The sequence below is a fragment of the Oncorhynchus kisutch genome, linkage group LG27 (assembly GCF_002021735.2).
Source record: "Oncorhynchus kisutch isolate 150728-3 linkage group LG27, Okis_V2, whole genome shotgun sequence".
In the NCBI taxonomy this organism is placed as follows: domain Eukaryota; kingdom Metazoa; phylum Chordata; class Actinopteri; order Salmoniformes; family Salmonidae; genus Oncorhynchus; species Oncorhynchus kisutch.
In genome coordinates, this window is record NC_034200.2 from 24144383 (window position 1) to 24160568 (window position 16186).

Consider the following 16186-nt stretch of genomic DNA (forward strand, 5'->3'; position numbering starts at 1 on the left):
TTCAAAGTAACCACCCTTTGCCTTGATGACAGCTTTGTACACTTCAGCTTTGCACAGCTTCATGAGGAATGCTTTTCCAACACTCTTGAAGTAGTTCCCACATATGCTGAGCACTTGTTTGCTGCTTTTCCTTCAGTCTGTAGTCCAACTAATCCCAAACCATCTCAATTAGGTTGAGGTCAGGTGATTGTGGAGGCCAGGTCATCTGATGCAGCACTCCATCACTCTCCTTCTCAGTCAAACAGCCCTTACACAGCCTGGAGGTGTGTTGGGACATTGTCCTGTTGAAAAACAAATGATAGTCCCACTAAGCGCAAACCAGATTGGATGGCGTATCGCTGCAGAATGCTGTGGTAGCCATGCTGGTTAAGTGTGCCTTGAATTCTAAATAAATCACAGACGGTGTCACCAGCGAAGCACCATCACACCACCAGCTCCGTGGGAGGAGTTGCAATGTACTGTAGAGAGAGCCTGCAAAGTTGTCATACTTTCCAGGTCTATGCCCAAACAGTTTGAGCTTCTAATTTAAAAAATGTATCTCTCCAGAAATAACTCTCTCACTGTTGCCGCCTGTTATAGACCCCCCTCAGCTCCCAGCTGTGCCCTGGACACCATATGTGAATTGATCGCCCCCATCTATATTCAGAGTTCGTTCTGTTAGGTGACCTAAACTGGGATATGCTTAACGCCCCGGCAGTCCTGCAATCGAAGCTAGATGCCCTGAATCACACAAATTATCAAGGAACCCACCAGGTACCACCCTAAATCCTTAAACATGGGCACCCTCATAGATATTATCCTGACCAACTTGCCCTCCAAATACACCTCTGCTGTTTTCAATCAGGATCTCAGCGATCACTGCCTCATTGTCTGCATCCGCTATGGGTCCGCAGTCAAACCACCACCCTTCATCACTGTCAAATGCTCCCTAAAACACTTAAGCGAGTAGGCCTTTCTAATCGAAATGGCCCAGGTATCCTGGAAGGATGCCTGGTCGTTCTTTAAAAGTGATTTCCTCACCATCTTAAATAAGCATGCCCCACTGCAACTTTTCAGAGAAGTTAGGAAACAATACACACAGTCAGTCAGGAAAGCAAAGGCTAGCTCTTTCAAACAGAAGTTTTCATCCTGTAGCTCGAACTCCAAAAAGTTTTGAGACACTGTAAAGTCCATGGAGAATAAGAGCTCCTCCTCCCAGCTGCCCACTGCACTGAGGCTAGGAAACACTGTCACCACCGATAAATCTGCGATAATCGAGAATTTCAATAAGCACTTCTCTTTTCGCAACCCCACAGCTACTTGCCCAAGCCTCCCCAGCTTCTCCCTCACCCAAATCCAGATAGCAGATGTTCTGAGAGAGCTGCAAAACCGGGACCTGTACAAATCAGCTGGGCTAGACAATCTGGACCCTCTCTTTCTAAAATTATCCGCCGCCCTTGTTGCAGCCCCTATTACCAGTCTGTTCAACCTCTCGTATCGTCCGAGATCCCTAAAGATTGGAAAGCTGCCGTAGTCATCCCCCTCTTCAAAGGGGGTGACACTCTAGACACAAACTGTTACAGACCTATATCCATCCTTCCCTACCTTTTCTAAAGTATTCAAAAGCCAAGTTAATAAACAGATCAATGACCATTTTGAATCCCACCGCACATTTTTCGCTGTGCAATCCAGTTTCTGTGCTGGTCACGGGTGCACCTCAGCCATGCTCAAGGTATTAAATGATATCATAACCACCATCGATAAGAAACATTACTGTGCAGCCATCTTCATCGACCAGGCCAAGGCTTTCGACTTTGTTAATCACCGTATTCTTATTGTCAGACCCAACAGCCTTGGTTTCTCAAATGACTGCCTTGCCTGGTTCACCAACTACTTCTCAGACAGAGTTAAGTGTGTCAAATCGGAGGGCCTGTTGTCCAGACCTCTGGCAGTGTCTATGGGGGTGCCACAGGGTTCAATTCACGGGCCGACTCTTTTCTCTGTATATACCAACGAAGTCGCTCTTTCTGCGGGTGATTCCCTGATCCACCTCTACGCAGACGACACCATTCTGTATACATCTGGCCCTTCTTTGGACACTGTGTTAACAAACCTCCAAACAAGCTTCAATGCCATACAACACTCCTTCTGTGGCCTCCAACTGCTCTTAAATGCTAGTAAAACTAAATGCATGCTTTTCAACCGATCGCTGCCCGCACCCGCTCGCCCGAAAAGCATCACTATTCTGGACGGTTCTGACTAATAATAATACTTTTCGACCTTTTGCCACATTTCAGGCTTCAAACATAAAGATATAAAACTGTATTTTTTGGGGAAGAATCAACAAGTGGGACACAATCATGAAGTGGAACGACATTTATTGGATATTTCAAACTTTTTTAACAAATCAAAAACTGAAAAATTGGGCGTGCAAAATTATTCAGCCCCCTTAAGTTAATACTTTGTAGCGCCACCTTTTGCTGCGATTACAGCTGTAAGTCGCTTGGGGTATGTCTCTATCAGTTTTGCACATCGAGAGACTGAAATTTTTTCCCATTCCTCCTTGCAAAACAGCTCGAGCTCAGTGAGGTTGGATGGAGAGCATTTGTGAACAGCAGTTTTCAGTTCTTTCCACAGATTCTCGATTGGATTCAGGTCTGGACTTTGACTTGGCAATTCTAACACCTGGATATGTTTATTTTTGAACCATTCCATTGTAGATTTTGCTTTATGTTTTGGATCATTGTCTTGTTGGAAGACAAATCTCCGTCCCAGTCTCAGGTCTTTTGCAGACTCCATCAGGTTTTCTTCCAGAATGGTCCTGTATTTGGCTCCATCCATCTTCCCATCAATTTTAACCATCTTCCCTGTCCCTGCTGAAGAAAAGCAGGCCCAAACCATGATGCTGCCACCACCATGTTTGACAGTGGGGATGGTGTGTTCAGGGTGATGTGCTGTGTTGCTTTTACGCCAAACATAACGTTTTGCATTGTTGCCAAAAAGTTCAATTTTGGTTTCATCTGACCAGAGCACCTTCTTCCACATGTTTGGTGTGTCTCCCAGGTGGCTTGTGGCAAACTTTAAACAACACTTTTTATGGATATCTTTAAGAAATGGCTTTCTTCTTGCCACTCTTCCATAAAGGCCAGATTTGTGCAATATACGACTGATTGTTGTCCTATGGACAGAGTCTCCCACCTCAGCTGTAGATCTCTGCAGTTCATCCAGAGTGATCATGGTCCTCTTGGCTACATCTCTGATCAGTCCTCTCCTTGTATGAGCTGAAAGTTTAGAGGGACGGCCAGGTCTTGGTAGATTTGCAGTGGTCTGATACTCCTTCCATTTCAATATTATCGCTTGCACAGTGCTCCTTGGGATGTTTAAAGCTTGGGAAATCTTTTTGTATCCAAATCCAGCTTTAAGCTTCTTCACAACAGTATCTCGGACCTGCCTGGTGTGTTCCTTGTTCTTCATGATGCTCTCTGCGCTTTTAACGGACCTCTGAGACTATCACAGTGCAGGTGCATTTATACGGAGACTTGATTACACACAGGTGGATTGTATTTATCATCATTAGTCATTTAGGTCAACATTGGATCATTCAGAGATCCTCACTGAACTTCTGGAGAGAGTTTGCTGCACTGAAAGTAAAGGGGCTGAATAATTTTGCACACCCAATTTTTCAGTTTTTGATTTGTTAAAAACGTTTGAAATATCCAATAAATGTCGTTCCACTTCATGATTGTGTCCCACTTGTTGTTGATTCTTCACAAAAAAATACAGTTTTATATCTTTATGTTTGAAGCCTGAAATGTGGCAAAAGGTCGCAAAGTTCAAGGGGGCCGAATACTTTCGCAAGGCACTGTATATGGACGACTACAAACACCTAGGTGTCTGGCTAGACTGTAAACTCTCCTTCCAGACTCATATTAAACATCTCCAATCCAAAAATAAATCTAGAATCGGCTTCCTATTTCGCAACAAAATTTACTAAATTGCCTCCAACACTCTACTCAGCAAACTGGATGCAGTCTATCACAGTGCCATCCATTTTGTCACCAAAGCCACATATACCACCCACCACTGCGACCTGTATTCTCTCGTTGGCTGGCCCACGCTACATATTCGTCGCCAGACCCACTGGCTCCAGGTCATCTATAAGTCTTTGCTAGGTAACGTTCCGCCTTATTTCAGCTCACTGGTCACGATAACAACACCCACCCGTAGCACACGCTCCAGCAGGTATATCTCACTGGTCATCACCAAAGCCAACACTGCCTTTCCTTCCAGTTATTTGCTGCCAATGACTGGAACAAATTGCAAAAATCGCTGAAGTTGAAGACTTATATCTCCCTCACTAACTTTAAACATCAGCTATCCGATCGCTGCATCTGTAAATAGTCCATCCAATCTACTGACCTCATCCCCAAATTGTTTTTATTTACATTTTTGCTCTTTAGCACACCAGTATTTCTACTTGCACATCATCTGCACATATATCACTCCAGTGTTAATTTGCTAAAAGGTAATTACTTCGCCACTATGGCCTATTTATTGCCTTACCACCTCATGCCATTTGCACACACTGTGTGTATACAGTGGGGCAAAAAAGTATTTAGTCAGCCATCAATTGTGCAAGTTCTCCCACTTAAAAAGATGAGAGAGGCCTGTCATTTTCATCATAGGTACACTTCCGTGCTTCTACACCTGCATTGCTTGCTGTTTGGGGTTTTAGGCTGGGTTTCTGTACAGCACTTTGAGATATCAGCTGATGTACGAAGGGCTATATAAATAAATTTGATTTGATTTGATTCAACTATGACTGACAATGAGAAAATCACATTGTAGGATTTTTAATGAATTTATTTGCAAATTATGGTGGAAAATAAGGATTGATCGGGCGATTTCTGTATATGTATATTTGTAATAATGACAATTACAACCATACTGAATGAACACTTTTATTTTAACTTAATATATTACACATATAAAAACAATTTAGTCTCAAATAAATCATGCAAAAACAAAGTGTTGGAGAAGAAAGTAAAAGTCCAATATGTGCCAAGAACGTTTTTATTTGTTATTTTTATTTTACCTTTATTTAACCAGACAAGTCAGTTAAGAACAAGTTCTTATTTTCAATGACGGCCTAGGAACAGTGGGTTAACTGCCTGTTCAGGGGCAGAACGACAGATTTGTACCTCGGGGGTCAGCTCGGGGGTTTGAACTTGCAACCTTCAGGTTACTAGTACAACGCTCTAACCACTAGGCTACCCTGCCGCCTCAATGAGAACATATGAAAGCTGTTGGTTCCTTTTAACATGAGTTTTAGATTGTAGTTGCTATAGGTTTATTTTTCTCTATATATATTTGTATTTCATATACCTTTGACTATTGGATGTTCTTATTGGCACTATAGTATTGCCAGCCTAATCTCGGGAGTTGATAGGCTTGAAGTCATAAACAGCTCTGTGCTTCAAGCATTGCGAAGAGCTGCTGGCAAGTCTTTGTTAGGAAGAAATCGTCTTCACACAGTTCGCAATGAGCCAGGCGGCCCAAACTGCTTCATATACCCTGACTCTGCTTGCACAGAACGCAAGAGAAGTGACACAATTTCCCTAGTTACTTTTACCTGCTAACATGAATTTCTTTTAACTAAATATGCAAGTTTTAAAAAATGTACTTGTGTATTGATTTTAAGAAAGGTATTGATGTTTATGGTTTGGTACATTGGTGCAATGACAGTGCTTTTTTGCGAATGCACTTGTTAAATCACCGCCACGGCTGTGATTCGATGATAAATAAACAGGCACCGCAATGATTATTTGCAACGCAGGACAAGCTAGTTAAACTAGTAATATCATCAACCATGTGTAGTTAACTAGTGATTATGTTAAGATTGATTGTTTTTTATAAGATACGTTTAATGCTAGCTAGCAACTTACCTTGGCTCATTGCTGCACTTGCGTAACAGGTGGTCAGTCTGCCACGCAGGCTCCTCGTGGAGTGCAATGTAATCGGCCATAATCGGCGTCCAAAAATGCCGATTACCGATTGTTATGAAAACAACTTGAAATCGTCCTTAATTATTCGGCCTTGCCGATTAATCAGTCGACCTCTGCTTCACGGTGTGAATCACACATGCGGAGATCATCCGTTCACCTACTCTGCGTCTCACAAAGACAGGGCGGTTGGAACTAAAAATCTAAAATTCGGACTCATCAGACCAAAGGACAGACTTTCACCGGTCTAATGTCCATTGCTTGTGTTTCTTGGCCCAAGTCAGTCTCTTCTTCTTATTGGTGTCCTTTAGTAGTGATTTCTTTGCAGCAATTTGGCGATGAAGGCCTGATTCACATGGTCTCTGAACAGTTCATGTTGAGGTGTGTCTGTTACTTGAACTCTGTGAAGCATTTATTTGGGCTGCAATCTGATGTCCCGTTAACTTTGCTGCTGAGGATACGTTCATTAGAGTTATCTCTGTCTTCCTTTCCTGTGGCCGTCCTCATGAGAGCCAGTTTCATCATAGCGCTTGATGGTTTTTGCGACTGCACTGTAAGAAACTTTCAAAGTTCTTGAAATGTTCTGGTTTTACTGACCTTCATGTCAAAGTAATGATGGTCTGTCGTTTCTCTTTTTTTTATATGAGCCGTTCTTGCCATAATATGGACTTGTTTTTTTACCAATTAGGGCTATCTTCTGTATACCACCCATACCATGTCACAACACAACTGATTGGCTCAAATGCATTAAGAAGAAAAGAAATTCCCCAAAATGGACTTTTAACAAGGTACACCTGTTAATTGAAATGCATTCCAGGTGACGACCTCATGAAGTCGGTTGAAAGAATGCCAAGAGTTTGCAACGCTGTCATCAAGGCAAAGGGTGGCTACTTTGAAGAATCTCAAATATAAAATATATTTAGATTTGTGTACCACTTTTTTGGTTACTACATGATTCCATATGTGTTATTTCATAGTTTTGATTTCTTCACTATTATTCTACAATGTAGAAAATAGTACAAATATTAAGAAAAACCCTTGAATGAGTTGGTGTCCAAACTTTTGACTGGTGCTGTCTGTTAACAGATGGATCTCAAATGGCTTCCTATTCCCTTTATAGTGCACTACTTTTGACCAGAGTCCATGGGCAAAGTTGTGCACTATTTTGTGAATAGGGTGCCATTTGGGACAGAGCCATAGCGTTAGTAAGCCTGAACCAGAATGCTTGCTGTACTTTAATGACATGTTCAGGCTCCTAATTGTGCACCTTACTAGGTATATATGCAAGGCAAATGATGCCTTGCAGTGGTGCTACCATTACGACAATTATCGTAATTTTCCTTCTCTGTTCCACTACAAGTATTTGCAGGCTTGTAGGGTAGTTTTATAGTGCCTATTAATCTAAAATAACACATTTATGATTCTGAAAAGTGCTGAATGTAATGGTTTTGTGGGTAAATGGGTCTTAATCATATGACTTAGCTATGATCTAATGATATTAAGTGGTGTTTGGACAAAAGTCTGCCTAATCAGCTTACACCACATTGATTTGACTTGCGTATTAAGCCTCTCGTGGCTAAAGGGTTAGTGACTTTATGAGAAGAGGAAAATGAATTATACAGTCCAGGATGGTTTTACCCCTAACGCTTTTCACTATGACATTTCACTATGAAGATTTAAAGCAGGGTAACGTCACCCACTCATTCTCTGCACCTGGCAACCACTCACCCTAACCCTAATCCTGCAAGGCTCCTACACTGTACCCTGAGTTTGTTCATTTATAAATGCATGTTTGATTATCTTACATGTTTACAGTGGCTTCAGAAAGTGTTCACACCCCTTGACTTTTTCCACATTTTATTACAGCCTGAATTTAAAATGGATTAAGTTGAGATTTTGTGTCACTGATCTACACACAATACCCCATAATGTCAAAGTGAAATTGTGTTTTTAGAAAAGTTTAAATGTCTTGAGTCAATAAGTATTCAACCACTTTGTTATGGCAAGCCTAACGAAGTTCAGGATTAAAATAAATAAATGCTTCACAAGTTGCATGGATTCACTCTGTGTGCAATAATAGTGTTTAACATGATTTTTAAATGACTATCCCATTTCTGCACCCCACACATACAAATTATCTGTAAGGTCCCTCAGTCGAGCAGGTCATTTCAAATTCAACCACAACGACCAGGGAGATTTTCCAGTGGTTCACAAAGAAGGGAACCTATTGGCAGATGTTTTTTTTTTTAAAGCAGACATTGAATATTCATTTGAGCATGGTGAAATTATTAATTACACTTTGGATGGTGTATCAATACACCCAGTCACAAAGAAAAATACTGGCACCCTTCTTAGTTGATGGAGAGGAATGAAATAATTCAGGGATTTAAAACAGTTAGCGTTTAATAGCTGTTATTTGAGAACTAAGGATGGATCAACAACATTGTAGTTACTCCACAATACTAACAGAAATTACCAAAAAAATAAGTTCTAAAACATGCATCCTGTTTTGCAATAAGGCACTGAAGTATTACTGCAAAAAATGTGGCAAGGAAATTAACTTAATTTCCCGACTACAAAGTGTTATGTTTGGGGCAAATCCAACACATCACTGAGACCTCTCTTCAATATTTTCAAATATGGTGTTGGCTGCATCATGTTATGGTTATGCTTGTCATCGGCAATTTTTTTAAGATAAAAAGAAACAAACTTGGTTCAGTCTGCTTTCCAACAGACACTGGGAGACAAATTCACCTTTCAGCAGGACAATTACCTAAAACACAAGGCCAAATATACACTGGAGTTGCGTACCAAGACAACATTGAATGTTCCTGAGTGGCCTAGTTACAGTTTTGACTTAGAAAAAGTAAAGTGGTGTGAATAATTTCTGAAGGAACTGTATGTTTATTCTTCTGTGAACCCTAGTTTTTTACAGTATTCATTTCAATACTCCCTACATCTTATTCTTACCTCACAACCTTCTGCATTAGTTTGCCCTTGATGCATGTTTTTGTGTTTGGAATGCCTGTTATTTAGTGGCATGTGGTGTTTTATTTTTTTACCCCAAATTTATTCATTTCCTTATGTTTTCTCCTCAATTTTTTTCTACCTCTACTGTCCCCACCCCTCCCTCCTTTTCCACCCCACCCTTCTACTCTGCCTGACACACACTGTGTCTCCATGGTTACACTGTCCCAACAACACCAATGCATTATGGTGCTTCTCATTGCCAACCAACCAACAAACCAACCTGCCAATCCTCTGTCCTCCAAACCTTCTGCCATCCTCATTCCACAATATTGGGTGACGTGGCCTGGTGCTGCTGCCTTCGTCATGGTAACGTGCAACCCAGGGTGAAAATTCCTTCCTGCAGGCGACCGTAGCCAAACTGGGCCCCCTGCCTCGCATCCTGGGGGACATAGCCCGCTCTCTGTCCAGCCCCACACCCATCCAGCAACAGCTCCGACGCTTCCAGGACAACAGCTCCTCACACAATATCAGCGGCAGCGTCTCTTCAGGCCTGCAGAGGATATTCGAAGATCCGGCCGACAGGTAGGACTCCAATATGGTCACAACCGCTGCAACTATATTGCCAATCACCACGCAGCCATGCATGGTCTAATTCTGTGGTGTAGTTCTGGCTGTAGTTCTTTTCAAAGGCTGTTTCGTCTGGTGATTTTGTGCCAGTTAATCTGGAGATTCAGCTTTCATACAAAAGTTTGAGAGATGTTGGTATATGCTCATGCAGTTTATATGGATAGGTTGTTTTATGGTGCATTGATTTGGGAGATGACTCACTGTTAGGATCTTTCTAAATAAAGCTGCAGCTAGAGACTTTCAATTTTTAGCAGCTGAAGAGGTAATGAGGGAATCTGAGATGGACGTTTTTCCAGCTTTAAAGTGGATCAGAGTAAATATTGGTGCTAAAGGAACATTGAGTTAAACTTGAAACGAAAAGACGGTTAGCTGCATTTCACCTGTGTCCCTAATGGCACTCTAGCCCTGGCATAGGAAATAGACAACCCTGTTCCTGGAGAACCACAAGTAGTGCAGGGTTTTGTCCCAACTAGGCACCAAACTGGGCTACTTAGTTTATTGATCAGTTCATTGATTGCCTAAATTCAACACACCTAGTCTTTCAGGTAGGTTAAATCAAAAACATGAAGTGCCTGCGGCACTCCAAAACCAGGGTTGCCTACCCCTGCCCTAGGCATATATAGTGCACTAATTTTGACCAGACCCCTATGGTCCTGTTCAATGTAGTTAACGACATAGGGAATAGGATGCCATTTTGGACTGGTACTAGTTTTGGTTTCATAACTCTCTGTTAATGTGTTGTGTGTTTTGCAGTGAGGTTCGCAGCATCAAGTCCCCAGTCCAGGAGCATGTTATGGACGGCCTTCACCGGGGGAAGAACCCTCTCCTGGGCCAGCAGTCGTCCGCCCACAGCATGAGCTTCTCGGACAAGGAGGGGAGAGAGAACCTTCTGCCCAATGGACGCAGCATCTCCCTGGTGGACCTCCAGGACTCTCACATGGTCCAGAGTGGCCAGGGACCTCTCCCTCTCCACGAAGCTCCACCCAGGCTGAGCAGGGTGGGCTCCCAGGTCTCTATCGGGCACCCCCACCAGGCTACCACCCCACAGTCACACCAAGCCCTACACCAGAAGCCCTCGTTACGGGACAACCTCCCACAGAGTGCGCCGCAGGTGCGTCGGCCCCTACACCCATCCCTCAGCCAGCAGAAGAGCCTCCAGCCCCTCTCTTTCCAGAACCCTGTCTATCACCTTAGCAACCTGACACAACAACAACAACAACACACAGCAGTACACTCCACAACACACTCGGGCCACTCCCACTCAGTGCACTCCCTTCAGCCGGGCTCCAGCTCAGAGAACCTGAGCACCGATAGCTCCCGCAGCCACAGCAACTCAGAGGTTGAGTTCGGAGGCGGGAACAAGGGGGGCAGGGTCCCGTCCAATAGCAGCCTTGAGGAGTTCAGCCAGAGGAGCACGCAGAGCGAGGACTGCTCCACGCCGCGCCGCCACACCCTGCCGGACCACCAGGGAGGGGCCCACGCGGTGGCAGTGCCCAGGCAGAACAGCACAGGTACAGCCCACATCGTGAGGGTGGAGCAGCAGAGCCGCAGCGGGGGGAGTGGTGGGACCCGGACGCCCCACTCCCTGCCCCACAGCGCATCTCTGCACAGCAGCAGCTCCATCAACACGGAGCCCATGCCTATCCCCATCCAGGCCCAGCCAGGTGCAGGCACTGGAGGCCACTCACACCAGCAGTCCACCTGCTCCATGGAGAGCCCTGTGCCCCCCGTCAGGAGCGTGGCCAAGCAACAGACACCACACCAGGTACTCGTCTGGCATACAGAACTACACTTAGATACACAAGCTCAGCTCCGACACCCCTATATATTATGTTGTTATTATCAATGATAAATGCCCCCGAAATAAGGTGTGGCCAGTCGTGTTGGCCACTCAGGGTAGATTTGATTGACATCTCGGTATCTGTGGTGATGGTGGTGGTGCAGGTGGCGTCGCCAGTAGAGCCAGTCACCATGTCACCTGTAGAGAGGACAGCAGCGTGGGTGCTGAATAACGGCCAGTACGAGGACGAGAAGGAGCAGGCGGCCCCAGCAGATCAGAGCAGCCAGGACAGCAGGAACGCAGAGAAGGTAAAGAGTCAGCCAGAGTCACAGCCAATGAAGGTTTGATGGCCAAAACATGTCCACGTTTTGAAGTTATATTTGCTAGTGCTGGCTGTCTTCTTCATTACCAAGTCCAACACATGAGCCTGCTAATTAAATCAAATCAAACTTTGTCACATGCGCCGAATACAACAAGTGTAGACTTTACCGTGAAATGCTTACTTACAAGCCCTTAACCAACAGTGAAGTTCAAGAAGAAGAAAATATTTACTTAGTAGACAATAATAAAAAGTAACACAATAAAAATAATGAGGCGATGTACAGGGGGCACCGGTACCGAGTCAGTGTGCAGGGGTACAGGCTAGTTGATGTAATCTGTACATGTAGGTGGGGGCGAAGTAACTATGCATAGGTAACAAACAGCGAGTAGCAGCAGTGTACAAAAAGGAGGGGTGTCAATGTAAATTGTCCGGTGGCGATTTTATCAAATTGTTCAGCAGTCTTATGGCTTTGGGGTAGAGTGTAGGCAGACAGAGGTTGGCTTTGTCTTAGGCATGACTAACACGATCATCCCATCCCACTCTCTCTTTCTATCTTCCCATCTATCTCTCTTTCTCTGTCTCTCGCCTCTCTCCCTCCAGTATGAACAGGAGATCTCCAAGCTGAAGGAGCGCCTGCGGGTGTCTAGTCTGTGTCTGGAGGAGTACGAGAGACGTCTGCTGGCCCAGGAGCAGCAGATGCAGAAACTGCTGATGGAGTACAAGGCCCGCCTGGAGGACAGCGAGGAGAGGCTGCGGCGGCAGCAGGAGGAGAAGGACAATCAGATGAAGAGCATTATCTGCAGGTCGGCGTTACTAGGCACCCTCTGGAGGATTTTGCTGACAAGAAGGAGCATGCGCTTCAGTCGTAATTCCTGTGAATGAATGATTGAACTAACTAATGAATGAAAGATTGACTGCTTAATGGCATGCTTATAGTTGCTTGTATATCTGTATCCCAAATGGCACCCTATTCCCTATATAGTGCAGTACTTTTGACCAGGGTCCACAGTGCTCTGGTCAAAGATGGGGTTCAATTTGAAATGCAGCCAATACCCCCCCCCCCCTTTTGATGTGTATTTGTCTGAGGTGGCTATGATCTGTCACTCACAGGTTAATGGCTGTAGAGGAGGAGCTGAAGAGAGACCATACAGAGATGCAGGTTGTCATAGACGCCAAGCAGAAGATAATTGATGCACAGGTATCGTAACAGAACACACTGCACACATTTTGTCTGTACTCTACCTGGGCTGGGCATTTGAATAATACAAATACTTAAAACCGTTCAGATCCATTCAGTTCAGTCCCTTTACGAATAATATTCTACTCTCCATGGAAACAGATGAATTCAGTCTTATGGGCTGTCCACACCAAGAATGCCAACTATATTGATAAAAAAAATAGAAATCGCTCTAATTCAAATAGACAGGAGTGTTCACACTACAACGATAACTACAAAAGAGCCATCGTTTGGATCACTTTGTGTGATTTTTTCCCCCCCCTCTGACAATAAAACATTGACAACCAATCCAAAACGTGTTCTATTGACGCGTTCTTGATTCTAAGTGGGTGAAGTTGCTTGGACAGAAGAGAAGGCGGAGCGCATGGTAAACCTGCCTGATATAGGATGATTTGGGAGAATGATGATGATCCACGACTGACAGGCATAAGTATGAGAAGGCCATATTTTCCGATGGTATCTGTTATCACTGATACATCCTGACAAAATACTCGCTATAACAGGCCTGCTAATGTGCCTTTCTGGACCAGGTGAACTGTAGAGAAAATACCTATTACTGATCCAAATGGTTGCCTAATCAGGCCTAGTCTAGATGATTATTATTCCGGAATGAAACGGGCATTCAAAACGCAGGGATTTTCATCTGCTAGCAGTTGAAATATTGTATTGCAAGCTGGCAAGTAAGTTTTTTTGTGCAAATGTGGGATATGATGAAAAGCATATGCATAAACAAACAGATATTAACAAGAATGCAATCATTTGCCATTAGTGAGAATAGCGAAAATCTGTGTTTTTTTCTTTTTTAGAATCAAACTTTATTAGACATACAACAAATCACCATGTACATCTCTCATTTAATTGGGCCTAGTAAATAGATATGTATTTCAAGTTTGGCAATATCATAGGTAGCGCTATTTTATAGTCGCTGTATGCAGTTGAATTTAACAGCTGGTCTTTTACTTTGATGTAGGCCTAAATTACATGTTTTTATTGACATGTGCAGTGAAATGGCTTTCTTGCATGTGCTTTCCTAATAATGCAGCAATGAATATTAGTAGTATTATAAAACATTTGTGAAAAAAGTAAAGTAGAACCAAAACACACAAGAAATGTAGAACTGTAACTACTACTGTAAGTACTGTAATTGCATTTGTTTTTGTAGCCTGCCCTACAATGTTTCAGAATTCACGACCGGTCCATCATATTTAGGTGAGGGGGAAAAAGTCAATATAAAACATTGTTGAATTCAAACGTTCTGCTGACAGGTCTAAAACAATTTGTCAGTTCAAGGTGTCGAAAGCGTTCCATCATGGATGCTTACCACTGTTGTCAAGTTGGCTGGATGTCTTTTGGTTGGAGGACCATTCTTGACGCACACAGAAACTGTTGAGCATGAAAAACCCAGCAGTGTTGCAGTTAGTTACACAAACAGGTTCGCCTGGCACCTACTATCATACCCTGTTCAAAGGCATTTACAAATGTTGTCTTGCCCATTCACCCTCTGAATGGCACACATACACAATCCATGTCTCATTTGTCTCAAGGGTTAAAAATCATTTAACCCGTCTCCTCCCCTTCATCTACACTGATTTGAAGTGGATTTAACAAGTGACATCAATAAAGGATCATAGATTTCCTCTGGATTCACCTGCTCAGTCTGTCATGGAAGGATGTTTTGTCCACTGTGTACAGTATATACCATGGCAGGACATAGAAACCCAATAATCTATTGATAAAATAAATATAGCCTAGTGCATAGCCCTATATGTTTTGATAATTTAATGTGGCGAAATAATGTTTCTGAATTTTAGCACATTTAATCCGCTTTACAACAGGTGTAGAGCCTAACTGGCATTCATAGGCTGTGTGTCAGTTTCAAGTTTGGGGAAGATCATTTTCCCCATTTTTAAAAATGCACCATTATAAAAAAAAGCATTACAGTAGACCTGGTCAAAATCTCGCAGCTCTCACAAAAAGAATACATGCTAAACCTGTTATAGTTTTAAAAGTTAAAGCTACAAAGGCAGTAATGAGAAACAACAATGTGATTTAATGACCCTTTCTTTCAGTTTCTATGAAAATGTATACAAATCAGAATTAAACAGTGGGATCCTATAGCCGCCTTCGACTCAACAAATCTGAAGCAACTATCAGCTGACAAAAAATATATAATAAAAAAACTAGATCGCCCAAAAAGAAATATTAGATACGGCTAAAATATTCGCACAGAGAAAAGCACCAGAAATGGATGGCTTTCCCATAGAATTCTATTCAACATTTTGAGACAAAGTAGCACCCCCTATTTACACAAATGACAACATATGTCACTTAATTCAGTGCTTCCTAGTTCCATGTATCAAACAGTTATTTAAATTATATTAAAACCATGAAAATCTTGAGGGTCCCCTGCTAATTATAGAAATGTAATAAATTGTGACAAAAAAATGATAACAAAGCTTATAAGCAATAAAATGGCAAAGTATTACCAGACTTGATACACATCAATCAAACAGGGTTTTATAAAAAAAATATACATTTACCAATACAAGAACATGTTTCAGTTTAATACAATATGCGAAAACCAAGATATACAGTTGAAGTCAGAAGTTTACATACACTTCGGTTGGAGTCATTAAAACTTGTTTTTCAACCACTCCACAAATTTCTTGTTAACAAAATATAGTTTTGGCAAGTCAGTTAGGATATCTACTTTCTGCATGACACAATTCATTTTTCCAACAAATGTTTACAGAGATTATTTCACTTATAATTCACTATCACAATTCCAGTGGGTCAGAATTTTACGTACGCTAAGTTTTTTTTTTTTTTAACAGCTTGGAAAATTCCAGAAAATGATGTCATGGCTTTAGAAGCTTCTGATAGGCTAATTGACATCATTTGAGTCAATTGGAGGTGTACCTGTGGATGTATTTCAAGGCCTATATTTCAAGTACTATTCACATGGAATTTGGAGGGAGATGAAGTTCTTTTGCTCTGCATTGGAGCAGAGAACCTGTTGACTTGATCACTATGTTCCACTGAGTTCCAGGTCAATAAAGCAACAGAGGTAATTCAAGCAGGCAAGTAATACAGTCAGTCTTCTGGTTTTGGGAAATGCTGTCAAGCCTTGAATGAGCGCAACCACACTTGACACTCATTCCTGCCTCCCTGCCAAAAAAGTCCTTATTCCTGTGCAGACTAGAGGTCGTTGTTTGGTATTGCGATTTTCAGATTTCCCCATCAGTCAGAATACAAATGTAGAACATAAT

General features: G+C 42.6%; 1 protein-coding gene across 9 annotated transcripts in view; it reads left to right on the forward strand.

Annotated features, from left to right (window-relative positions):
- Positions 1 to 16186, forward strand: part of rasal2 (RAS protein activator like 2) — a 90876-nt gene that overhangs the window by 72761 nt on the left and 1929 nt on the right. For 6 of the 9 annotated variants that reach the window (XM_031806750.1, XM_020462628.2, XM_020462627.2 and 3 more), the window contains 5 exons: positions 9334 to 9533; positions 10332 to 11343; positions 11523 to 11666; positions 12281 to 12483; positions 12791 to 12878. In XM_031806750.1, the coding sequence (XP_031662610.1) occupies positions 9334 to 9533; positions 10332 to 11343; positions 11523 to 11666; positions 12281 to 12483; positions 12791 to 12878 (1647 nt within the window). The remainder of the gene's footprint in view (positions 1 to 9333; positions 9534 to 10331; positions 11344 to 11522; positions 11667 to 12280; positions 12484 to 12790; positions 12879 to 16186) is intronic. The other 3 variants (XM_020462624.2, XM_020462625.2, XM_031806751.1) reach the window with 3 other exon arrangements.